Source organism: Phascolarctos cinereus, unplaced genomic scaffold, assembly GCF_003287225.1.
Source record: "Phascolarctos cinereus isolate Bilbo 61053 unplaced genomic scaffold, phaCin_HiC Scaffold_9;HRSCAF=440, whole genome shotgun sequence".
NCBI classification, from domain to species: domain Eukaryota; kingdom Metazoa; phylum Chordata; class Mammalia; order Diprotodontia; family Phascolarctidae; genus Phascolarctos; species Phascolarctos cinereus.
Genome location: NW_027556402.1, coordinates 213,677,347 through 213,704,785, shown reverse-complemented (window position 1 = coordinate 213,704,785; position 27,439 = coordinate 213,677,347). Strand labels below are relative to the sequence as shown.

The window sequence follows — 27,439 nt, the reverse complement described above, 5'->3', positions numbered from 1 at the left end:
TGGTGCAAACAAGTCAAAAAGCCTGTGGTGAGGTCTAGAAAAGTCAGACTTGGCAGATTACCTGTCCTAGGCATTTCTGGAAGAATACTGAGAAAAACTGCAACTGGAAAAGCTGTAAGATGATTGCAGAGCCGGGTGGGAGTCAGAAGTCCTGAGGTGTGTTGCTAGAGGCAGTGTTCTCTCAGGGAACTGAAAGGCAAGAGCTTTGGGGTTCTAGATAACTCATTGTAGGAGAGATGGAAAGGCAAAGCTGGCAACGAGGAAAATTATATTTGTCTGCATTTGGTTTCCAAATAATGTAAAGAAGTTGATGTTTTCAAAGTGTCTCCAGGAAATGCACGTTGTTAAAGCACCAGTAGAGTAGTCATATATAATTTTCAACCCAAAGTCACTTTAAATCTCAATTTGTGCCTGACATACTATTTGATGAAGTTTTATGCGTGTTTCCTTACCTCATGCATGTGATTGCAATCATGTTTGTGGTAAATATAAATTCCCAGCAATTCCTATTGCAATCTTTGATCAGATGCCTTTCAAAACACTTGGTGATTAATTCTCACAATAACCTGTGAGGCTAAATTACCCTCCTTATTTCATAAATAGTAAACAGAGGATAAATGACTTTCTCTGGGTATCTATGAAAACAAAGCTTAAGAACTGCTTGAATTCTATAGCCTGGGTTGGGGGAGGGAACGATATTTCTGTATCTGCTGTCTTTGTGATACTTAGTAAATACACCTTTTGTTTTTAATGTCTTTTTAATTTTGTAATTTTAATTAATTTATTTTGGTTTATCAACAATCACTTCCTTAAGCTTTTGAGTTTTAAATTTTTCTCCCCCTCCATCCCTACCTCCTTCCCCAAGAGAGCTCGTAATCTGATATAAGCTATACATATTTATTCCTATTAAACATATGTTCGTATTAGTGATGTTGAAAGTAAGAACTAGAACCAATAAGAGGAGCATCCGTAAGAGGAAACAAAACACAACAGAAGAAAAAAAATAGCAAATAGTATGCTTCGATCTGCATTGAAACTCCATAGGTCTTTCTTTAGATGTGGATAGCATTTTTCATCATGAGGCCTTTGGAGATGTCTTAGATCCTTGTATTGCTGAGAAGGGTTAAGTCTATCAATATTAGTCATCGCACAACGTGGCTGCTACTGTGTATGATGTTCTCCTGGTTCTGCTCACTTCACTCAACATCAGACCATACAGATCTTTCCAGGTTTTTCTGAAGTCTGCCTGTTCATCATTTCTAATATGCCTTTTGTGAAAGCTTAGAAAAAAAGAAGTGAGAAGGCAACTCCTTCCCTGTTTTACAGAGTTTGGAGACTATACCTGTGGCGCATTAAAGATAACATCAAACTCTCTCAATATATGCATTAGTTTTCCTAAACTGTTTGTTTTCTCTCTTTTTCTTTGTTATAAGGGATATAGTTCTCTGCAAGATAGGAGGAGTATATTATGAAATGTAAGTGATGTAAAAACAAATGATATCAATAAAAATTTTAAAGGGCAAAACATGAAAAGTTTAAATGCTGTTTGTTTATGATTGTTCTTTTTCACATAACAGTAGTGTTTAAGTGTGAATTTGGGGGTTAAGGATCCAACTTCTCTGTTAAGTGTTGTCAGGCATCAGACCCTAGCCAGAATTTCCGGGCAGTTAGATGATTGGCCAAAAAAAAAAAAAAAAACAAGTATTCAGGCACCTAGCCTAAAATATGGAACAAACAGTTTGAAAAGCTAATAATAAACATGATTTGAACAAAATTTGAACCAGATGACCTCTGTAGTCCTTGCAGTTCTGCAATTTTGTGATTCTCCAATTCTGATTTAGAAATCAGAGATATTCCCTCATAGATCATCTTGGTTTTAAGATGTCTGCTTTTCTGGCATGAACCATTTATTAGTGTCCTTAAAAATCTGTTTTTCTTTTATTTTTGGACAATTTAATGAGCTCAAAAATAGATACTTGAATTCCCATTTAGTGTGAATTACTTCATACTGTGTATGCTATGACACACTAGTTGGAAGCCTAAGAAGGACCACCTAGGGACAGATATAATTCAAAATACAGTTGTGCAACTTTAAGAAGATATATTATCTTTCCGATATACAGTTATACTGTCAGTAATCACAAGAAATACTTTGGCATTAGATGTGTCAGTACCTTTCCAGAGTGATCTATCTAGGAAATCTGATCCCAAATTATCTTTGGTAATTAATAAGAGATGAGTTATTTGATACACAAAAAAATGTTATTGTTATAGCTTATTAAAAAAAGAACTTCTTGGTGTTTCAATTACTTTAAAATCTTGTTTTAAAGAAAATATTTTAATACTTGTTACAAACCTAGACCTGATTATGCAGTTGATATTTTAAAACGTGAGCCTAAAATGTACTAATATTAAAAAAATGTAGATGTGTCAGCATGACTGTTTTTTGCTAAGAGCCAGTATTCTTAGCAGATTGAGCAATATGAGCCAAGAAATTTAACACTAGCAGCACATCAATTTTGGGAAAACAGATTTTCAAAGGCCTCAGGATAGATAGGACCATACAGCCCAAAATTCAACAGGTCGTATCAGCACAGGGAAGAGAAGATGCTCTCAGTAATGGCGTTCTGAAGACACAAAAATCACTTCAGTGAGAAGGAAAAGATGGCGTTGTCTAAAGAGCATGGATATGTGGGAAATACAGCAATTAAACTGTATTTTTAAAATATACGTAATGAAGATGAATTAAAGCAAGGGCAGATAATGGAGAATGAATGCCAAATGTTGCACAATCCTGAGAGAATCATGACAGGTGTACAAAATATAAGTGTGTGAGCTGAGACTGATGAGGAAACCTCAGCACCACAAAAAGTATTGTTTTGTTTTAAGTTGTATTGGGAAAAGCAGTATTAAAGAAGGAATAGAGCTACTTCTCCAGTTGGGATAGGGGAGTAGTGGCAAATGACAGAGAAAATGCAGAAGTATTATGGTCTTATTTTGCGTCTGTTTTCTCTGCCAAGGAGAATATTTTTTGAATCAGAAAGGACAAAATTAAGTTGGCTAATTACAATATTGATAACCACAATAAGAAATGAAATGGTAAGAGAGACACTCATTGCCCATGTTTCATTTAAGTCATCATTTTCAGATCATCTGCGTTGTAGAATATTGTAAAAAAAAAACTCAGAAGATCTTTGTTTGATGATTTTTAAAGATGATAATAATAGCTAGCATGCATGTAGCACTGTGAGTTTTCAGAGTGCTTTGCCTGTGTTCTTTCATTTAGTCCTTACAAGCACCTGGTACTATCATTATCATTCTCATTTTGCAGATGAAGAACTGAAGATGACAGATGTTAAGTGAGTTTCTTAGAGTTACAGAGCTAGTAAGTGTCTGAGAAAGGATTTGGACTCCTGACCTCAAGTCCAGCACACTAGGCACCTTGAACTTGCTTCTTATTGTGGCGAATAGAAGAGGCCAGTAGACTGGAGAAGAGTAAATGTTGTTCCAAATTTTTTTTTAAAATGGAGAGAATATGTAAACTATAGGCCAGTTAGTTTGACTTCAGTTTCTGTAAAATTCTTGAACATGTTATTTGAGAAATAATTAGGAATTTCTAAAAGAAGAAGCAGTGGTTATAAAAGGCCAACATGACTTCATCAAGAACAGGTCATGCCAAACTAACCTCATCTCCTTTTTGACAAGCTTACTAGATTGGTATATTTGTATAGATGTGGAGGTACATTAAACTTATTTTTATTTCAGGAAAGCATTTAACTAATCCTCTCATGTTATTCTTGTGGAGAAGTTGGAGACAGAGATGAGAGATAGATAGTAGTATGGTTAGGAGGATCCAGAACTGGTTGGATTTCCAGACTTAAAGATTACTCATTAATAGTTGGAAAGAATTCTTTAATGGAGGCCTCCAAATATCTGTGCTTTTCTTTGTACTGTTTAAAGTTTCTATCAGTGACTTGAATAATAGCATAGATAATATGTTTATAAAATTTATAGCTGACAAAAAGGCAGGACGGTTAGCTAAGAAATTGAATGAAAGGATAGAACAATATATACAGTCTATTGTTTAGTACACATTTTCATTTTTTAATTTAATTTTTTATTATTAAAAAATCTACTTTCTCTCTCTCCGATTTTTTACCCTCCAGTTGGAAAAAACAAACAAAAAACAAAACCCAAGTAACAGATATGTATAGTCAAGCCAGACAATCTCCTCCATCACATGTCCAAAAAATATATCTTGGTTTGTACCTTGAGCTTCATCACGGTTTCTGTGGAATTATGGTTGATCATTGCATTCATCAGGGCCCTTAAGTTTTTCCACAGTTATTTACCAGATTATTTTCCCATCATTTCTCTCTTCCCCCATTTTATGTCTTCTTCCTTTCTTTTCTTTTCTTATTCTTTTCTTGTCTTCTTCAAGACATAACAAAGCCATACCCAGGCCTTCTGTCTCATTTAACTCCCTCTATGACTCCTGATGATATTAGGACGTTAGGGGATACTTGTATCATCTCCCTCTCTTAGAATGTAAATACTCTGAGCCAAGATGGCAGAGTAGCAGGAAGCGGTCCGGTGAGCTGTGCCCCTCTCTCTCAATTCCTCCTATATCAAACTGAATTCTGTTGGGAAGTCTAGGAAGTCACAGTGAATCATTTTTCCAGGCCAGGTCAGCCTAGGGAGATGGAGATATTCGAACAAGGGAGATGGTGTCTGGCCAGAAGTGTTTGCCACACTGGTCATTCTGTCACTCAGGGACAGGTTGTGTACCAGGTCAGGAAGAAGTCACAGACCAATATCAGGGCATTGTGACAGGCTTGGGTGCCATCTGACTTCCTCTAGACTTCAAAACCATGCTTATTTTTTCATGCTGCCTTATCTTGGAGCCTGACTCCAGAACAGCCTACCTTCCCAGCCCACCCACCTTGAATTGTTCTCCACAAAGCTTACCCCCACCCCTTTTCAGATCGCTGAAGTTCTTCCTTGATCCTCCAATTTGTGGAGGAGTCAAGGTTGGCTCTTGGGCCCCCTACTTCAGGTTGTCAGCTATCTTTTGTGAATTGTATTTCTGCATTAGAATGTAAGCTCCTTGAGGGCAGGAGCTGTCTTTGTTTTTGCTTTGGATTGATTTTCCATAGAACTAGTCCATTAGTACTTCTTATCTTGAACGGAGGCTGAAGAAGAACAGTGGATGAATCCAAAGTTGAACAGATCCTATCTTATTGTTGGTTTGCCTTCACACTTGGCTTTTAAAATTCATGTACAAGAAAAGATACATCATGAATGGAGAGATATTTCAGAACCATTTTATAATTTAGATCTGATAGCTAGACTTTTTACAGAAGGCTTTTCCTTATCCTTAAGTTGGAATTGGCTTACTCTGGAGGCTGAAGCTAGCAGTGAAATGATTAAGGGTTACAATATTGTTTTGGAAGTGCTGCCTGTCACATGGTTTGAGGTATTATGTACTATATTTATTTATAGGTGTAGAGTGACTACTGAGGATCCCATAAATATAACTGCAGCTAACTTGGCATTGACATACTAGTTCTTAAAAGAGGAATGCTGCATTATACACAGAATTACTCCAGACAATATAAATCTTTACTGTATGTTTGAAGAACAATTTACAAGTAAATGCTAATAACATGCAATTCGATTTAGAAGAATGATAGTTATAGGAACTTTTGGCACATGTTTTTATTCAGTGTGACTTGATGCATCTTTTAATTAAAATGTCATACTTGGTTAGAAAGATTTATTAAATAAAAATGCTAGAATCCTGAAAAGACAGGTTTATTACAAACATTCCAATTCATTCATCTTATTTTTTAAAACGATTGTTCATCCTTATTAATTCAGACATCTCCTGAAGAACGACTATTCAATCCCAACTAAAAGACTTTCTCTGATGCCACAACATGGTGAGGAGGTGACCCTGGGGTCTTCAGAATCAGTGAAGTGCTGTAATGTTCTACCAAGTTGACAGTATTTTGAGCATGGGACTTCCAGTAGCCTGCATATCTTTTGTTCAAGGGCAGCTTAAGTTTAAAAAGACTCAGTACCAGAAGGCTGCCTAATAGGTGATGAATTTTTGGCCATAGCAACTCATGAAGACTACCTATTAAGTCATAGAAGGATCACAATTGAAGTCAGTGGATGTCATATTCAGGCTGATGGTATTATGGATTTCCAAAGTATTGGAAGACTAGCTTAAACCTGTGTCTTCATATTCATAAATCCATTAGTTAATCATTAATTATTTCAGCCTTATCTCATGTGATGAAATATGAGGAGCAATTAAACCAGTCAACCAGAGTGACTTGTTGATGAAGTAAATCTCTTCTACACTGAATCTACCATAAGGACATAAATTGTGGTGTATTATATCCCAGAAATTTATTTCTATGAGCATAACTTAGAAACACATAAACATATCTTAATAACTTGCTTGCAGAGTTAGCTTTTGGTTCACAGTGCAGCAGCCTAGTAGCCTACCTCCAACAGTCCTTCAGTAAGAGCCTTGAAATATTGTAAAAGTGGCAGAATATTATCATAGAATGTTAGGACTGAAGGAGGACCTTAAAGGTAATCTATCATTTTACAGAATTTAAGATGTATTTTTAGGTAGGTTGGATTCTGAACTAGATAAGTTCAGAGCACTGATGTCTATCTGAATGCTAGCTAGCCGCAAATATTCATTTGTCACATATTCCACATATTTGTTTTTCTTAATAAAAATAATTTATTAAGTAAGATATTTAGTGTGAATAATAGATGTCTTGGGAAAGACAAAGAAACATGGGGGAAAGAGGGGACGAGTGTATGGATTTACAACCAACTTTCACATCTAGTGATAATTTTATTTCCAGCATTGGAAAACTGTGATTTTCAAATATTGGAGCATTTTTTTTTCAGAGGAGTATTGATAGCTTGGATTTCTTCCTTCGAAAATTGCTTGTTGGGGTAGCTAGGTGGCACAGTGGATAGAGCACCGGGTCTGGAGTCAGGAGGACCGGAATTCAAATCCAGCCTCAGACGCATAACACTTACTAGCTGTGTGACCCTAGGCAAGTCACTTAACCCTGTTGCCTAGCCAAAAAAAAAAAGAAAAGAAAATTGCTTGTTCATGTCTTTTGTCCATTTATCATTTAGAGAATGTCTTTTATTCTTTTTTAAATAGTATTTTATTTATTCTAATTACATATAAAGACACTTTTTGACATTCTTTTTTTAATTAAATTTTGAGTTCCAAATTTTCTCCCTCCTTTCCTTCCCTTCCCCTGCCCAAGACAGTAAATAATTTGATATAGGTTATATATTTGCAAGCATGTGAAACATTTCCATGTTAGTCATTTGTGAAAGAAACAGAACAAAAGAAAAAAAACACAAAAAAGTGAAAATAAGTATGCTTCGATCTTCATCCAGACTCGATCAGTTCTTTCACTGGATGTGGATAGCATTTTTTCCATCATGGGTCCGTGTATAATGTTCTCCTGGTTTTGCTCACTTCACTTTAAATCAGTTCATGTAACTCTTTCTAGGTTTTTCTGAAATCAGCCTGATTGTCATTTCTTATAGCACAATTGTATTCCATTATATTCATATTCCACAACTTGTTCAGCCAGAGAATGTCTTTTATTCTTATAAATTTAAATTTGTTCCTTATATAGTTTGAAAGTGAGACCATCATCAGTGAAACTTGCTGCAAAGATTTTTTTTTTGGGTCCTAGTTAATAGTTTACCTTTTAATTTTTGCTGCTTTGGTTTTATTTGCATAAAACCTTTTTAATTTCATGTAATCAAAATTACCCATGTTATCTTCTGTGATCTTTCTATCCTTTGTTTTCTCATTAGTGTCTTCTGCTTTCCCTAGATCAGAAAAGTCATTTCATATGATCCTTAATTTATGTTATTACCCTTTATGTCCGTTATGTATCCATTTAGAACTTATCTTGGTATATAGTGTGATGTGTAGGTCTATATCTAGTTTCTGCCAGAAATCATTCCAGTTTTTTTAGCAGTTTTTGTCAAACAGTGAATTCTTACCCCGGTAGCAGAAGTCTTTGGGTTTATCAAACACTAGAATATGTTTCATGCATCTAATCTGTTCTGCTGATGAACCTCTCTATTACTGAACTAGTACCAAATCAGTTTGATGATTACTGTTTCATAGCAAAGTTTGAGATCTGGTCCTAAGACCCCTTCTTTCTCGTTCTTTTTTCAATATTCCTTATTTCTCACCACCTTGGCCACCATGTCCCCTCAGATACCAATGGAGACAATGTAGGACCATGAAACCAAGAGCCTTGGGTATAACAATACTTCCAGTTCAGTGCTCTCAGCCATCATCCTGGGAAACAAACCCTATGGAGATGCAGCTTCTCCTGCAGGTGCAACAGCCAGAACTACTGAAAATAAAGAAAGGAAAGTTCTTGTCACTAAAATCTTTGGCATTATCAAATGGTTTCACATCAGAAATGACATCACAGGAGAATTGTTACCATCTGCTTTGCCACTGCACTCTACTGAACATGGAGTAGCTGAAACTGTCCATATATGTTGTCTCCTTTCTAAAAATGTAAGCTCCTTAAGGGCAGGGCCTATCTTACTTTTGGTTTGTGTACCCAACACATAGAATACTGCTTTGTACATAGTAAGTGCTTAAGAAACACTTCATTCATTCACTCACTCACTATTTTTATTGGGATCCTTGACTTTTGTTTCTCCAGATGAGTTTCATTATTATATTCTTCTAGCTCTATAAAGAATCCTTCAGTAATTTTGGGTAGTATTGTCATTTTATTATATTGGCTCAGCTTATCCATGAGCAATTAATATTTCTCCAATTATTTAAGTCTGTATTTCCATAAAGAATATTTTGAATGTTTCTTTCTTCTGTATATATGTTCATAAAAATCTGAGTTTATGAGTTCTCATTGTATTCTCATTGATCTCCAAACTAATGAGGGATTGAGGGGATTAGGATAGTAAGTGATTAGTTGTGGAAATTGAGTGAACCGCAACTGATTCCATCTTGTGACTCAAATCTGGATTTACCTCATTTTCCTTTCTATTCAGTTATGGATCTAATAATAAATTTTATCTTGTGAGAAAACTACTCAGTAGTGGGAATTGGGAGAAAACCTTGTTGCATTGTTTGAACCTGGCCTTGTGTGGCTGGGAAGGTGGACCACCCACCTGCTGTTTAGAGACTTTTAACTAAGAACCTATGTAATGCTGACTAGAAACCTGATCATATCAAAAGATTGATGCAAGGAGTACATCTCAGACAACCCATATGTCATATCTGAAAACTGGCCCAGTATTAATCAATCACTTATTGTTTCCATGTTCCTTTGATTGAATACAGAAACCTAGGGGGAGTGAGACACCTCTTTTTCTAATTTCAGGCAATTACACCTGATTACTCTCTCCCTCCCAACTTGGAAAGTCCCTAATCTTTCCTTCAGTTAGAAATCAGATTACCTAATGTTGTATTGTTTCCTTTAATAAATTGGCCTTATTTCATTATGGTTTTAACGTATAAAAGTCTCAGATGTGTTCTAGGCCTAGTTGAGGAGATCTGGAGCCAGTTTGTTAGGCAATTATCATGCAATGCTTAATAAATCAACATGCTCAGAAGATTGAACCTTTCTTTCCTCAGTCATTTCATCTTTTACCCGCCATACTAGCAAGCATTTATTAAAGACTTACTATGTACTAGGAATACAAAGACAAAATGGAAACCAGTACCTGACTTGAAAGAGCTTATATTCTTTTTTTTTTTTTAAGGCAATTCCCTCCTTTACCTTCTTATCAGGGTTATTATTATTGGGGGGGGTTTGTTTGTTTGTTTGCATCTTTGAAATTTAATTCCCTAAGAGCTCCTCGTCCTCTTTGGCCAGCTTCTCATACAAAATACTAGTCCACAAGACTAATCCTTTCTCTGCACACTTTGTAGTCTGTTCTCTTCGTGTAGCATTTATGTCAGACTTGTAGTCATTTGCCCATAAAGTTCCTGTCATTTTTTAGCAAATCTATTTTGTTTGTCATAATCAGATATAGAAAGTTCCCCCTTAGACCTGTAGAAGGATGAAATTACCATTAAGATAAGACACATGTTTATCATCAGGTAGAGTATACTCACAGATGCTGGTGCAGTTAACATCTCTAATCACATCACATAATGCTTCTGTACCACCTGTGTAATGTTTCCCAGATTCCTCACCTCATTCTTTCTCCTAGCCAAGTGATCTGCAGCATACCTTTGCAAGTCTTACTTCTGTTTTTGCTTCCACTGAACTTCACCAGAACAGAAAAACAAGGTGCACAAATGCTACAGCAACACTACAATTTCGTCAACACCAAAATTAAAACAAATTTGGTATCATTTTCATCACCCATGTTGGTCTCAGAGAAGAGATGAAAAAATACATCTTTTTCCTTTTTCTTGGACAATTCCTGGGAATAGTGGCTGCAGAATGTTGCATAAAATATCATAAAATACCTGTTTTAAATGGTTTGGCTTATTTTGTTGTTGTTACCAGGGAAGTTTACCTAGTTGAGTGGGTAGCAGAGTAAGTCTGGAAATGACAATAATGGGAAAAAATAAAAGTCATCAATAAAACTTAAAAGTAAACTTAAAATGGTTAAGGACTAAGTGATTTCATGGGTTCTGTGTAGTTCTAACATGGTAGGTCTATGAAAACTAAAAGAAAAAATGAAAACTACTCCTTGAACTTAAACTGAGATAATTCAGGAAACTATTACTACCATGTGATGCGATGAAACTTTATAGTTGTAGTAACCAACAAAAAATATAACCCATGGGAATATGGAGAAATTTTCCAGTCACATACCTGGCTTATTTTCCAGTCAATGCTCTGAGGTTTTTTTGGAGGAATGTAGGCATCAGAAAACTCAACAGCACCATGTATTTCTTTTAAAGATAATTGTGATATTTCTAAAGAGGGAGAAGATATTATGCCAGAGGTGTCAGATATTCTACCAGCAGGCTACATGTGGCCCACAGCATTCCCAAGTACTGCCCCAATTTTAAAATGTAATTGGAAAATATTTAACAAAATACATAAAATACAATAAAACATAGATAATGTTAATATTTTGTTCTCTAAGTAAATTATGTACCCATAGGATCTTTATATATGACCCCCCATTTTGATTTGAGTTTGACACTATGCTTTATGTGATCAACTGAGTATTTATAGAATTAATAAATTATTTCCAAAGTATCCTATTGCCTTCTCATGGACCAAGCCCATGTTACATCATAGGCTGCAGTGTGTATTTTTGTCATAGAGTACATTCTGCTTGGAAACAGAGAATGGGAATTTATCTTTAAACTTGGAACATCTTATTCTCCTGGGGTAAATATTCTGAATTAAGAATAAAAACATCTCATGATTCATAACAGTCCTACAAAATGAGAATCAACATCTGTAATGAGAAGTGATAAAGATAAAAATGGAAATGTTTTCTCCTTACTAGTTTATGGGAGTGGGTATTTTCTATTTCCTGTTGTTGACTGCTCCATTGAGTGTGTATTTTATGGAAAAGGGAGACTTCTAGAACAAAATTTTAAATGTTTTATTTTGCATTGTTATTAAAGTAGGTTAATTGCCATTTATTTTAAATTGCTGTCTGTTTTAGCTGACCTCTAATAATACTCCTGGGTATTTTTCACAATGTGGATATCTTTGTCTTTTCCAGGAATTTCCATCATTTCTTTGTCATTTTGAATTCATTAATAAGCATATGAATCATATGATTCATTATTTGTAGCCACCTATTGGTACATTAATGTTCTTCAGATTTTGTTATTTTTAGGGATTCTAGAAGGCATTAATTTCAACATATGCTTTATAATGAAGTAAAATTCCTAGAAATAGTTATACATAGTATACCTCATCCTGAAAATTAAATGTAAGTTAATATTTCCTTTTGGAAGTTTATTCTTAGTCATCAAAAATTTCTTAGGATCATAAAATTTAGAGCTGGAAGGGAACTCAGACATTTTTTCTATTCCTGGCACTTTACAAATGAGAAAACTGAGTTCACAGTGACTCAAGGTCACAGTGGTAGTAAATAGCATAACCTGCCTTTAGAGATTAAATCCAGTGTTATTTGCTCATTCTACTGATAGGACCACCATCTTAGTTCAAGCCCTCATCACCTCTTAACTGGATTACTGTATAGTCAGGCAAAACATAACATAACATAACATAACATAACATAACATAACATAACATAACATAACATAGTCAAACAAAACAAATTCCACATCTGGACATTGCCCATGTCTAATAAGGTCTTCCTCGTTCTGAATCTTGAGTCCATCATCTCTCTGTCAGGGAGTAATGTGCTTCACCATCAGTCCTTTGGAATGGTGATTGGTCAGTGCCTTCATCAGAGCTCTTAAGTCTTTTGAAGTTGTTTGAACAGTAATTTATTATTTTATAAATTGTTCTCTTGGTTCTGCTCATTTTGCTCCAAGGTTTCTCTGAAACTGTCCTTTTTGTTATTCTTGCTACACCATGGTATTTCATTACATTTATGTACCCTGTTTTGTCCAGCCATTTCCCAGTTGATAGCATCCTATTAGCTTGCAGTATATTACCACTATAAAAAGTGTTACTGTACATATTTTTGTATGTGGGTCCTTTTCTACTTTATTTGATCTGTTTGCAGCATACCTGGGTCATAGTGTCTACACAGTTTAATGTTTTGGGCATAGTTCTGAGTTGCTTTCAAGAATGGTTGGACTAATGTACATCTTCACCAACAGCATACGAGTGTTTATTTTCCCCTCAACTCTTCTAACATCGGTCATTGTCCTATTTTGCCATCTTTTTCAATTGGATCAATATGTGATGAAATTTCAGTTACTTTAACTTGAATTTTCTACTTATTGGTGTTTTGTTGCATTTTTTTCTTGTACCTTGTCATATCCTTTGACCATTTGACCAATTGAGGAATAGCTTTTATTCTTACGAATTTAAATCAGTTGCTTATACCTATAAATGCCATTATTATTATTGTTATTTTTATGTGTCTTGAAAATTAGACCTTTGTCAAATAAATTGGCTGCAAATATTTTTTCCCAGTTAACTATTTCCCTTGTAATTTTTTTGTTCGTTTGTTTGTTTTGCTAGGCAGTGGGGTTAAGTGACTTGTCCAGCATCACACAGCTAGTAAGTGTTATGTGTCTGAGGCCAGATTTGAACTCAGGTCCTCATGACTCCAGGGCCGGTGCTCTATCCACTGCGCCACCTAGCTGTCCCATCCCTTGTAATTTTAGCTGTTTGTTTTTATTTATGGAAAAAATTTAATTTGTATAATTAAAATTGTCCCTTTTATTTTCTGTGATTTTCTCTATCCCTTTTTTAATCATGAACTCTTCCCATATATAAAAGTTATATAAAATCTAATTTAATTTTATCTTTATATATTTTCTTTATGATGTGACTTTTAATATATAAAAGTTATAAATCTATTTAAATTTATCTTTATATATGGTATAAAGCATTTATTTGAATCTAATTTCTTCCACACTGCTTTCTAATTTTCCCAGTTATTTTTGTTAAATAGTGATTCATTACCTCAGTAGGCAGATGGTAGTGGGTTCCCCCCTTGCAGGAGGTATTCACTCAGGGTTTGATGACCAGTTGTTGGGTATGTTATAAGTCATGGGTTCTATCAGGTATATGTTGTATTAGATGACATTTAGAGTCCCATCCAGTTCTCAACTCCCGTGATTCTGCAGCTGTTTCCCCTCTGGGTAAGGATAAAGAACAGGAATCCTTAACAATATCTAGTGACTGTCTACCTTATCTCTAAGTTTCAAGCTTTCCTAGCCTCAGCAACTGCTGTTGCCACTGCTCAGGAGTACACTGGAAAGGTTAGGGGTTTGGACTGAGAGAGGAGGAAGAGCAGGACGCTGCGAATGCAGTCTTTGCTGTTTACTTCTTTTCTTTTAATTTTCTGTGGCACTTACTTTTTTGGACTTTTCATTTTTTTTTCCTTTTTTGATTATAGTTCTTTTACTTCGTTTGACACATTTTTAAAAAAAGTTTTTGAGGTAGAAGTGTAGAGAACTGGGGTTGTCCACAACCTTTCACTGCCTTCTGATCCTCTGAGCCATAATCCTCATCCATATGTAATCTCCCCTCCTGTCCTCTAATTCACAGTGTCACAGGTACAAGTTTGAATCACTGTGCAGATTATTTGTATATTCTCTTAACTCTGTTCTTCCCATTAGTAAGTCTGAGCCAATACAGGCTGGATTTCTCATCAGAGTGAGAGCAGCTAGAAGTGGCACAGTGGGTAAAAGAGCTAGATTTGGAATGAGACCTGAGTTCAAATCTAGCCTCAGACTCTTACTAGCTGTGTGTGGCCTTTGGCAAGTCACTTAACCTCACTCAGCCTCAGTTTCCTTATCTGTAAAATAGGGATAATAATAGCACCCATTTAACAAGGTTGTGAGAATCAACTAAGATAATATATGTACAGTGATTTGCAAACTTTAAAGTGCCATGTAAATGATGTCTGTCATCATCATTATGACCATTATTGTTCATTCTGCCCCCATTCAACAAATAGAGAAATTATCACTTTGTTCTATATTCCAGGTTCTGCCCACTCTCTTCCAACAAACACTTGTAAAATGTGGGATCATAACTCTCCCCTTGCAACAAAATGAAATAATATATGTGAAAATGCTCAAAATAGTTCAGCACTACTTAAACTGTGGGTCACAACCCCATATACAGTTACAAAAAATTTGACAACAGTAAAAGATTACGCGCAGGGACCAAAAATTAATTAAAATCAAACATGTAATGAATCTGAGGTGTTTCTGGCAGAGCTTGCCCATGTTGCATCTTGCAACTTCACTGCAGCCTTGGTTCTGAACACAAAGCACGTGCACTTTGTTTCTTACTTCATGGGACCTTGGCATAGTCTAAAATTGACAACTGAGAGTCATCACCAAACCTCTGTAGGACCATAGGTTTAGAACTGAAAGGAACTTCAGAAGCTATATATAGGCTAACCCTTCTGTTTAAAAGATGAGAAAATGAAGAAGTAGGGAGAACCAGTGATTTGGCCAAGGTAACGGTAGTAACAACACAAATAAATATTAAGTGTCAGAGGTTCTGTGGCTTCATTTAGTCTATTCCCCACCCCCACCCCCACCCCGGCTGCCTTTCTTAAAGCAACTTTCTTCCTAGCTTCTACTTTAAAATTGCCTTTATGTGGTTAGGAGAATATTTGGACTTTCTTAGTCGGTGCAGGTTTAAATCTTATGATGATCTATACTATTAGCTACAAACCAAGGATAATACTTCTACATGTTGATTGCTCTATCTCTGTTTTCTAGGGAACAAAACAAGAAGACATTGAAGGTGAAGAGGAAGTGACTGGTTTAATTCAGCCTGCAGAAGTATTTGCTCCCAAAAGCTTGGTGTTGGTGTCCAGATTAGATTATCCAGAAATTTTTAGGGTAAAGAACCTCACAGCTGTCACACATGATATGTGCTAGTTTGCAAATTTGTTTTTAATGAATATTGATGACAACCTTATTGGATTTTAAATGTCTCAATATAGGTTTAAGAATTTCCCAATAACATGAAATTAATCCAAACTGAATAGAATCCTTATCTAACGGATGGAAAACCCGATAAGTTAATGTAGTTATTCTAAACTCCTGAGGATCTGATTTGTAATCCTTGATATCCTCTACGTATATGACACATGATTTTTATCATAAAGAAATATTTACTTTTTAAATTATTCCAAACAAACTTGACATTTGGAAGAATGTAATGAGCATGAAGATGGGCTCTCAAGTGCAAGTAAAACAATGAGGCAGTTGGAGGTTTTGACTTGTTCTACAAGCACCAAATGCAGTGCAAAGCTTATACAGTGGGGTGCAAGAGTTTTCTTTCCTTGGCCCCTGAGTATTTTCACATCAGCAGTTATTTTTGTTTGTAAATATTCAGAACTAAATAATGATGACATGATACATGGATTAGGGAAATAATTCATATACCACAGAAATTAAATGACAAGAAAGAACTAAGAAATGTTAATTTGTCAGGATTGTAAAATTGTGGACAGATACAGGGAAAATTTTAAGCAAAGGAAAAAATTCTATAAAAATGTATTTTTTTAAAAATTGAAAGAAATTTCTAAGTGTACTATTTTATCACCATTTCTACCTGTCATTGCAACTCTGTCCCAGCTCTTAGGGGAAGTCTTTTCTCATCCTAACCTGAAACACACCGATGATTCTCTTCTTTTCGTTAGGAGGGGAAGATTGGGACTATGATTTCATTGATATAGGGGATTCTTGGTGAGGAAACTCCCTTCCCAGAATCAGATCAGCAAATGTTCTTCAATTTACAGACTTAGTGAGTTGCCTAAGTTACTGAGAGTACCTTGTCCAAGGTCACATGGTAATGAGTCAGAAGCAGGTTTTGAAGGTCTTGCTGATTCTGAGGCTTCCTCTCTGTATAAATGCCAATGTATCTGCCCCAAATGATGACTAAAACAGATTAATTATTGTTATGAAACAAATTTGTGGAATTTATAAAATCTAAAACTAAAGGAAGTTTAAAAATGTTTGCTTTTAAAAATTTGGGGAAGAGGGTTTGAGGTTTGTTAAAGAAACCTAGCAGTTTTTCCCAGGTTTAATGGAAAAATTTGAAATTAAACAGAAAAACTCATTTTACAAAGTTTCTGTCATAATGATTCCATAAAATATATGACATTTTCTTCATGAAATTCATTATACATTCACAGTAAAATAGCCTCATTAGGCTCAAGGAAAAAACAGTTCAGGGAAAAACTTGAGTTTTTCTCATGAGATAGAGAAAGAGCTCTTGTGCCTCTGTGTTCATTGTCTGCCCTTGTTTTATTTGTAGGCTTGCCTGGGCCTGATCTACACTGTGCATGTGGATAGTCTAAATTTCTCGTTGGAGAGTCTCATTGCAAACCTCTGTGCATGCCTTGTCCCAGCGACTGGGGGTTCTCAGGTAAATACAAGAAAAAGGGAGCTGGAGAATGGAATATTTTCCTAGTTAATTTAATTTATGAAGAAAGCAAAAACTAAATTCTTGGAATATTCTTCTTAAAAAAGGGATTATAGTTCAGTTAAATACTGTCCCCATGGCCTGCCTTATAAAAAGAGCAAAAATTCCATCCTTTACTTAGGTCATAAGGTTAATTTTGGTGGTAGATTTCCTTTACAACAAAGCATAATAAATTAGATTTTGTGTAACTTGAACTGTACCTTAAATTTAATTTGAGGTATGCACATATACATAATTCTAGTAGAGCTATTTTTTTCTTTAAAAACTGGATTCTCCATTTCTCTGTACATTTTACTTCTTCTAAATTCATCCTTAGCTTATTCTAATTAGTCTCAATAATAATTTTTGTGAAAATAAGATAAATCACAATTCTTTATCACATCTTCAAAAATTCCCTCTCTTCTGTCACTATCTTATTTATAAATAGGGATGTGGAAGTAAAAGGAGGGAAAATGCAAAGGATAGGATGAAAGTAAATACATAATTAAGTCATAACTGAAAATCAAATAACTCACCCATAAAACAGAAAACTATCGCAGAGTTTGTTAGAAAACAGATCTCATGGTATGTCATTTACAAGTAATACATTTGAAACACAAAGATTTACAGAGATAAAATGAGGAGCTATAGCAAAATCTCTTATGTTTCTGCTGAACTTTAAAAAAAAGTAAGGATAGCAATCATGATCTCAAATAATGCTACAGTGAATATGGAAAAGACTAAAAAGAGGTAACCAGGCAAATCAAACTGAATTGTACTACTTAAAACTACCATAGATAAAGAATATCAACAATTAACATAGATGCACATAATAACATAGTATCTAAATACTTAAAAGAAAAGATAGCTAAATTATACAGAGAAATTGAAATATAATAGTGTGGGACCTTAATGTACTCCTTTCAGACCTAGATAATATCAACCAAAAGATAAGAAAGAAATTAAGGACCTAAATATAACTTCAGAAAAAGTAGAGGTGATCATTGTCTGATGATTACTAAATGGGAATAAAAAGAATTTACACATCCCTCAACTGACTCTACCATCTTTACAATTTACACTATATTGGGGCAGAAAGACTCCACCGGGGGACACCTAGGTGGCGCAGTGCATAGAGCGCCAGCCTTAGAGTCAGGAGGTCCAGAGTTCAAATGTGGCCTCAGACACTTGATACTTACTAGGTATGTGATGCTGGGCAAGTCACTTAAACCCAATTGCCTCACCCCAAAATAAAGACTCCACCAGCAAATGTAGAAAAGCAGAAATACTAAACACATTATTTACTGCTCATAGTATAATAAGAATTACATTCAATAAAATGTCCTTAAAGAAATAATTTAAAGTAATTGGCGACTAAACAGCATAATTCTAAAAAAAAATGAATCAAATAAAAAAATACAGAACCAACAGAAAATTCCATCGTGACAAAAGTTAGGGTACATATAAAAGCTTATGATATGCAGCTAAATCAATTCTGAGAAGAAAATTTAAATCTCTGAATACTTTTTATCAGGAAAAGAAAGAGCAAATCAGTAAAGTGAGCACAAAGCCAAAAAAAAAATACATGAACAAATCACAAATTTCCAACTAAATAACAAGGTAGAAATTCTGAAAATGAAGAGATTTATAAAATTGAAAGCAAAAAGAGAATCGAATTGATAACTTCAACTGGGAGCTTATTTTAAAAACTAATAAAATAGATAAGGTTAGTTAATCTGATTTAAAAAGAGAAAGGCTTCACAGCATGGCTATCATGGAAGTGTTTTGCATAACTACACATGTATAACCTGTATGAAGTTGCTTGCCTTCTCGATGAAGGTGGGTGGGGAGGGAGGAAGGGAGAGAATTTGGAACCCAAAGTTTTAAAAACAATTCTTAAAAATTATTTTTACATGCAACTGGGAAATAAGATGTACAGGCAATGGGGTATAGAAATCTGTCCTGCCCTGCAGGAAAATAGAAGGGGAAGGGGATAAAAGAGGGGGTGGGGGGTGATAAAACGGAGGGCAGATCAGGGGACGGGAATTCAGAATGCATGTCGTCTTGGGATGGGAGAGGGGAGAGATGAGAAAATATGGAACTCAAAATCTTGTGGAAGTAAATGTCGAAAACTAAAATTTAATTAAATTTAAAAAATAAAAAGAGAAAGGAAAAACAAATTGTACATATCAAAAAATGAAAAAAGAGAATTTGCAGCAATTGAAGAAGAAATAAAGGAAATTATCATAAACTCTTTTACACATTTATCATCAGTCAGGAAACTTAACATTTACTAAGTTGCTGGAGTGTGCCAGTCACTGTGCTCATACATGCTGAAGATACAGAGAAAGTCCAAAACACACACACACACACACACACACACACACATATACACACACATATACACACACGTGTGCGAGCTCACCAGCCCCTGCTCTAAAGGAGCTCTCAGCCTAAATGAGGGAGACGACCTGCAAACAACACTGTACAGATGTAGGATAAATAAGGGATAGTCTCAGAGGCCAGGCATTCACATTAAGGAGGACTGGAAAAGATGTCTTAGCAGAGCTGGAGCTTTATCTGAGATTTTAAGGGAGCCAGGAAAGCAAGGAGGCAAAGATAGAAGGGGGATAGCCAGTTAACATGCTTGGTGTTCAAATTGCAGCAAGGAGGCCAGTGTTACTGGATTGGCACAGTAGTACATGGTGGAGTTAGGTGTAAGAAGACTAGACAGGTAGCAGAGGGCCACACTTTCAAGGGCTTTAAGAAAATTTTGTATTTGCTTGTGTGGAGATAACAGAGAGCCCTTGGAGTTTGTTTTTTAATAGGAGGTATGAAGGGGAGAAGAGAGTGATATAAAATATAAATTATTTATCATCTCCTGGAGTACTGTGGGTAGCATACATTTGTCATTGTGGTCTGTCCCTCATAGCCTCCTCTTTGCCTTCTTTTCCCCATTGTCACCCTCCTCATCCCGTCATCTTACCTGCCTCCTCTTTCCCAACAGAACACATGCTGACTGAGCCTGCAGTCTTTAGGCTTGAAGGGGACTTGACTTTGGGAGATTTTTCTTCAACTAACTTTACTGTTTTTACAATCTAATGAACTTTGTTTTTGGAAAACCATGTGCATCTCCTGTTCTTTTTTCTTAAAATATTATATGAATATACAGAAATAAGGAATTTTTAGTAATAGATGATACTAAGTTCTTTAAGTGTTAAATATGTTCATTTTCTACTAAGCTCTATTTGCTCGCATCTGCTTTTGTGAACTGAGTCTTAGTCATACAGTTGTAAACTGTGGGAGGGAAGAGGTTGTTTCATTTCTGTGGTTCTGTCCTAAACTCTGAGCTTAGTGCCTGGCACATACAAGGCACTTTAAAAATGCTTGCTAATGGATTGATGAACACTGTCCTTGCTGCCTTGATTGAAGCAGCTTAATGAGTGGCCTAGCATAAGGCAGAGCAGCTCCAGGGGTCTATTCCCCATTCCTGTCTAGGGAGTTACTTTAGTTTATGCAGAACAGCTTAGACTAAAATTCTGAAAGTTGAAATTTCCTTGTGTGCAACAGTAAAACTATATTCTTAAAGTCGAAATGTGAAACCCTAAGTATGACAGACTATGTGTTTGCAGATATTTTCTTCTGTTTACTCTAGATAAAAGGAGTAATTTTTTTTTTCTACAGAAGCTGTTTTCCTTGGGAGCAGGAGACAGACAGCTGATACAGACTCCTTTACATGATAGTCTTCCTGTCACAGGCACCAGTGTGGCTCTCCTGTTTCAACAATTAGGTATGTTTATTCTGGGTTCCATAATGGTCTCTTAAGGAAGATGATGAGAAACTTTTCCTTTTAGGTCAGGTCACCTGTCATGAATCCAAGAAAGCTTTTACTATATAGATTTTTTTTTTCTTTTAAATATATTTTAGTCCTAGTTTTATCTGCTTTCTTCCTTTCAAACTTTTGTTGGGGCCTAATTTTGTAGTATGTTACTTTTGTCATTTAGTCAGAAAGCAAATTAGGCTAAATGTATTCTAATTTTTATTGTGATATGATATGTCCTTAAAAATGCACAGGAAGCAGGAAACTTTATTTTTCCCTTTCCTCAGAAACTAAGTCAACAAGCTTCTGAAAGCTACTACGTGCCATAACCCCTCATGTTTCTAACAATTAGAGCTACCTACCAAACAAAGTGCCTACACAGCCCTGCGTTGTCCCACAGCCTATCCCAGTTCTGGCAAAGTTTCTTAGAATAGCCAGAACTTGATTTCTTACAGGTAGCACACAGTCTAGCCTACAGTCCTAATTCCTCAGTTTGTACTATAGTTTTGCACTCTACTTTTCCCCTCAAGTCTTTCTTCTTGAGACACTGTTGTGTAGGCATTCAAGGGAATGTTTAAGGAAAGGAACTAGAACTGGACAGATGAGGAACACAGTCAGAGTTGTGTGAATGGCTGAGCTAACTCACATGTTGGCAAGAAATGGTAAAGAGAGATGCTGTTGCCTCTCAGATAGAATATATGCTCCTCTAGTGAGCATTAAAAACTCTTCACAACCTGGCCCCAAGCTGCACCCCCAATCTTCCCCACACTCCTATACAGCCAACCATCCCTTGCTGTTTCTCACATACCGTGTTCCCACTCCTGCCAATGTCCTCCCTCCTCACTGCCACCTTTTGGAATCCCCAACTCCCATCAAAGCTCAGGCGAAGTGCCACCTGCTCCAGGAAGGCATTCCTGCCTTACTCCTTCAATGCCATTAGTGCCTCCTCTGCACAGTCACCCTGTATTTATTTTGCATATACATAGTATTCCTACCAACTCAGTTTGCTCATGTGTAAAAGGATAGGATTGGACAAGATGGTCTTTGAGTTCCTTCACTGCTTCAGGTCTGTGATATAAGCCTCTGCATGGAATCTCCTGTGATTGTAAGCATCAAGGACTGTTTCATCTTGGATTTTGTATCCTTACCTAACACATTTCCTGGCAAATAGCAGGTGCTTAATAAATAAAAGCTTGTTGGTTCATTGATAAGGGAAGATGGTCATATTGTGGAGAGCCTTGAATGCCAGGACAGAACTGTTTAGATTTTATTCTAATGGATCTTTATTAGATTAATAGATAAGATAATAGATCTTTAAATAGATAAGAGATAATAGATTAATCTTTATTCTCTACTCAGTGGGAAGTTATTACAAGTTCTTCAGCAGGGTGAAATGATTGTTTTAGGAAGTCTAGAATTAAAAAATAGATTGGCATAAGGAGAGAGAGACCAGCTAGAAGGTTTGTGCAGTAGTGCAGGTAAAAGATGATGAGACGTTGGGCTTTTTCTACCTGTTCATTTCAACTGAATGGCTATGATTTGTTGATTTCAAGTTGTCAGTAGTAACAGGGTAGAACCAAATAAAAATATGCTTCTTCAGGCTATAAAGAGACAGCATCTTTATCATTTTAAAGTCTGTTTCTATCAACACTGAAGAAAAGGAGATACATTTTGGCTCTGAAAATCAAAATTGATGCATGTGTTAATTTTTCTGTCATTGACCAGCCTTCTACTTCTGCAACAGCCATAGATAGTTTGTAGGAACATTTTAAAATGTGCCCCAAATGGCAAAAGCACAAATAGTACAACTTTAAATAAAGGGTAGAAGTTACAAAACGTGTTGCTCATAAGTCTTAATCTTGGTTCACTGAGTTGAAGAAGAAATAAAAACAATCAGTTTTTGAGCTTCTTGGAGATAGGTAGCATTTAACATCATTTGCTGTCACATTGGATCATATTTCTCCTTTGAAAAGCCCAATGTGCTACTTTAGAATTGAATATGCTTTACTTGAAAGAAAATGCTCAGAGTAGATCTTGTCTTCAATAGTTTCACAAATGTCAAAGTATGCTCTTTGTGAATTCTGTTTTTTTATTAATTGGTAGAGGCTTCTGGCCCACCAAAATATTAGCATTGTCAAGGAAATATGAGCCTCAACAAGATCATAGGACCAACAGTTTTGTTCTATTTATATCTATTTATATTTTCTTTTTTTAAAAAAATTTTATTAATTCATTTTGATTTATCAACAATCACTTCCATATGCTTTTGAGTTGAAAATTTTTCTCCCCCTTCCTCCCCCCCACCCTCCCCAAGACGGGACACAATCTGATATAGGATTTACATTTACATTCCTATTAAACATATTTTCACATTAGTGAAGTTGTAAGTAAAAATTAAAACCAATAGGAGGAACCATCAGAAAGATGAAACAAAGCTCAACAGAAGGTAAAAATAAGTGATAGCGATTCGACTTCCATGGTTCTTTCTTTGGATGTGGACAGCATTTTCCATCCCCGAGGCCTCTGGAGATGTCTTAGATCCTTGTAATGCTGAGAACGGTTCAGTTTAACAATATTAGTCATCGCATAACGTGGCTATTATTGTGTACAAAGTCCTCCTGGTTCTGCTCACTTCACTCAGCATCAGACCATATAAGTCTTTCCAGGTTTTTCTGAAGTCCGCCTGTTCATCATTTCTTATAGCACAATAGTATTCCATTACATTCATATACCACAACTTGCTCAGCCATTCCCCAATTGATGGGCATCCTCTCAATTTCCAATTCTTTGCCACCACGAAAAGAGCTGCTATGAATATTTTTGTACATGTGGGTCCTTTTCCCATTTGTTTGATCTCTTTGGGATATAGCCCTAGAAGTGCTATTGCTGGATCAAAGGGTATGCACATTTTTGTAGCCCTTTGGGCATAGTTCCAAATTGTTCTCCAAAATGGTTGGATCATTTCACAACTCCACCAACAATGTATTAGTGTTCCAATTTTCCCACATCTTCTCCAACATTTATCATTTTCCTGTTTTGTCATGTTGGCCAATCTGATAGGTGTGATGTGGTACCTCAGAGTTGTTTTGATTTGCATTTCTCTAATCAATAACGATTTAGAGCATTTTTTCATATGACTATAGATGGCTTTAATTTCTTCATCTGAGAACTGTCTGTTCATATCCTTTGACCATTTATCAATTGGGGAATGGCTTGTGTTCTTACAAATTTGCCTTAATTCTCTATATATTTTAGAAATGAGGCCTTCATCAGAAAGACTGGTTGTAAAAATTCTTTCCCAATTTTCTACCTTCCTTCTAATCCTAGTTGCATTGGCTTTGTTTGTGCAAAAACTTTTCGGTTTAATGTAATCACAATTATCCATTCTGCTTTTCATAATGTTCTCTATCTCTTGTTTGGTCATGAATTCTTCTGTTCTCCATAGATCTGATAGGTAAACTATTCCTTGTTCTCCCAGTTTACATATGGTATCAGCCTTTATATCTAAATCATGAACCCATTTTGACTTTATTTTGGTATATGGTATAAGATTTGGGTCTATGCCTAGTTGCTTCCATACTCTTTTCCAGTTTTCCCAGCAGTTTTTTTCAAAGAGTGGTTCTTATCCCAGAATCTGAGGTCTTTGGATTTATGAAATAATAGATTACTGTAGTCACTGACTACTGTGTCTGCATATTTAACCTATTCCACTGATCCACCTCCCTATTTCTTAGCCAGTACCAAGCAGTTTTGATGATTGCTGCATTATAATACAATTGAAGATCTGGAATTGCTAGGCCACTTTCCCCTGCATTTCTTTTCATTAGTTCCTTTGATATTCTGGACCTTTTGTTTTTCCAAATGAATCTCGTTATTATTTTTTCTAACTCTATAAAATAATTTCTTGGTAGTTTGATTGGTATGGCACTGAATAAGTAAATTAGCTTAGGTAGGATTGTCATTTTTATTATATTACCTCAGCCTACCCATGAGCAACTGATGTTTTTCCAATTATTTAGATCTCTATTTATATTTTCAAGGACATTTAAAGTTATTATTGATAATTAGCAGCAAGTGGCAGTGAAATACAAACATTTGTAGTTTTATTTTCAAGCTTATGTAGTGGCTCATATGCATTTACAAGTTGGAAAAAATGTTTGTTTAAAATTGCACAGGAATCTATTTTTTTAAACAGAAAATTTATCATAGTCTTTAGCCATAAAGAAAATGAAATGCTTCCAAAAATTAAATTGTTTTAATTCTCTGACTAATATTAAATCAATGAAACAACAAAATATTGCCTTGATTTACTAAGAATATCATGGAAGAAAATAAAACTATGTTGCCTAAAATATTTTTATTAATAATAGTAAGTTTTAAAAATATTTATCCTGAATTACAATGATTTTAAATTGTTTTATTTAAAACAATTTTGAAATTAAATTATTTTATTAAGAAAATTTAAACTTCTTTTTTCTTGCAGTTTAAAAATTAGAACTTTTTAATGCATTTTTGCATGATAATTATTTTCCACTAAACACTCTTATGCCCACTACCCTTACCTGCAAGCAAACAAAAACAATTAAGTTTAACCAATCAGATAAAACCACTGGTACTGACAATGTATTGTATAGAACATTCTGTATCTTTAGGGCAGCACTACCCAGTAGAGAAGAAGAAAAATTTTCAGCTTTATACATATGGAATTAACATTGGACATTCCAATTTTTCAGACTTCTATTGACTTTATTTACATTATTGTATTCATTGTGTATATGATTTTCCTTAATTTGATTTGTTCATTCTATATCAGCTCAGTTTCCCTATGCGTCTCTGAATTCCTCATATTGTTCCCTGTGTTTTCAATTGATGGATATTTGTGTACAGTTTTTAGCTATCATAAAAAGTGCTACTATAAATTTTTTGGTTTACATAGGACTTTTCTTTCTGTCACTGTTTGAATAGTCTTTTACATTTTTACACATAATTGTGAATTGTTTTAAATAATAACAATAATAATAATAATAACAACTAGCATTTATATAGTATCTATTATCTGCCAGGCACTGTGCTAAGTGCTTTGCAATTATTATCTCATTTCATCATCACAACAGCCCTGGAGGTAAATGTTATTATATATATTGCCATTTACATTTAGAGGTTAAGTCACTTGCCAGGGTCACACAGTTAGCAACTGTCTGAGGCTTAATTTGAATTCAGGTCTTTCTAGCTCCAGGGCCAACATTTTAATATACTCTGTCACCTTGCACACCAATTCATAGCTCCAGCAACACAGCATTAGTGTATTTCATCATCTTTGCCAATTTGGTGTATGTGAGAAGATATCTCACTTGTTTTACTTTGCAATTCTCTTTTTACTAATTTGGGGTATTTTCATGCATTTCAAAGTAATATTTTGCACTTTTTCTTTTGAAAATTGCTCCTGTCCTTTGAACAATTATAAATTAGAGAATGGCTCCTAGTTTTAGATAATTGTATCAATTATTTATAGATTTTGGAAGTCAGAATTTTGTCAGCAATATTTGGTGTAAAGATTGTTTTTCATACTTGATATTTTCTCTTTTCTCAGATGCATTGGTTTTGTTCATGCAAACAGTTTTAAATTTTAGATAATTAGTTTTTATATTTATTTAATAATAATTGTTCAGTTTTTTTTTCAATTTCTTCAGTCACTTGTCGGATTATAAATGGTTGGTCTCCATCTCCCTAGTTGTGATAGATGCAACCTTCTGTTCTCCCCTTTTGTTTTGTGATCTGTGTGTTGTGATATGACTTGATAATACTCAATGAAAGTTTCACCACTACAGTGGAGATCCAGTACAGGGTTCAAGTTCAAGAGAATTCTTCATGGATGGTGAAGGCCTCTTTTCCTGGTTTGAGATGACTTTGTGTTGGTTGCATCAAAGTCTGGTCTTTTGCAGAGCCTCTTGGATGAGAGTTTTCTCCTCTTTTTGTCATCTTTTAGAAGTCTTAGGTCTTTTCTTCTGCACAGGAAACATAAAGGGGATGAAGAATGTATTTTACCCAAAGTATGACAATCATTTGAAAGGATAACCCATGGAGTTGGTCCATCAGTATGTATCTCTGAAATAATCAATACAGATGGGCAAGTTGGGCACAGAATTAAACAATAGGGGAAGCATGGGATGGATTGCCTTAAGGAAATTATAAAACTCTTTGAAAAACCCCAAATCTATTGAAAATAACACCCCCCCCCCCAAAAAAAAGGGCCAGGTTTTCTAGGTATGTGACCAACAATATGAAGGAGTAGATACTTTCTTTGATCTGCTAACCTCTCATACCTTTCCAAAATAGGAATCATGTTTAAGAGTTAAAGCAGTTTCAACTATTTCTATAGTTTAAGACTCCAAAAACCCTAATGAGGCAAAAACTCAGTAAACAGCAAAAAAAGAAAATCCCAAATCCATAACATACTCACTTAGCACCCTTTCATCTTTTGCCCCACCAGCAACCACAACCTGGCAGA

The 27,439-nt window shown here is 35.3% G+C and overlaps 1 protein-coding gene across 1 annotated transcript in view; it reads left to right on the top strand.

The window, feature by feature from the left end:
- Positions 1-27,439, top strand: part of SBF2 (SET binding factor 2) — a 494,333-nt gene that overhangs the window by 183,934 nt on the left and 282,960 nt on the right. Inside the window, 3 exon segments of the mRNA XM_078148119.1 lie at positions 15,419-15,541; positions 16,965-17,075; positions 20,796-20,901. Coding sequence (XP_078004245.1) covers positions 15,419-15,541; positions 16,965-17,075; positions 20,796-20,901 — 340 coding nt within the window.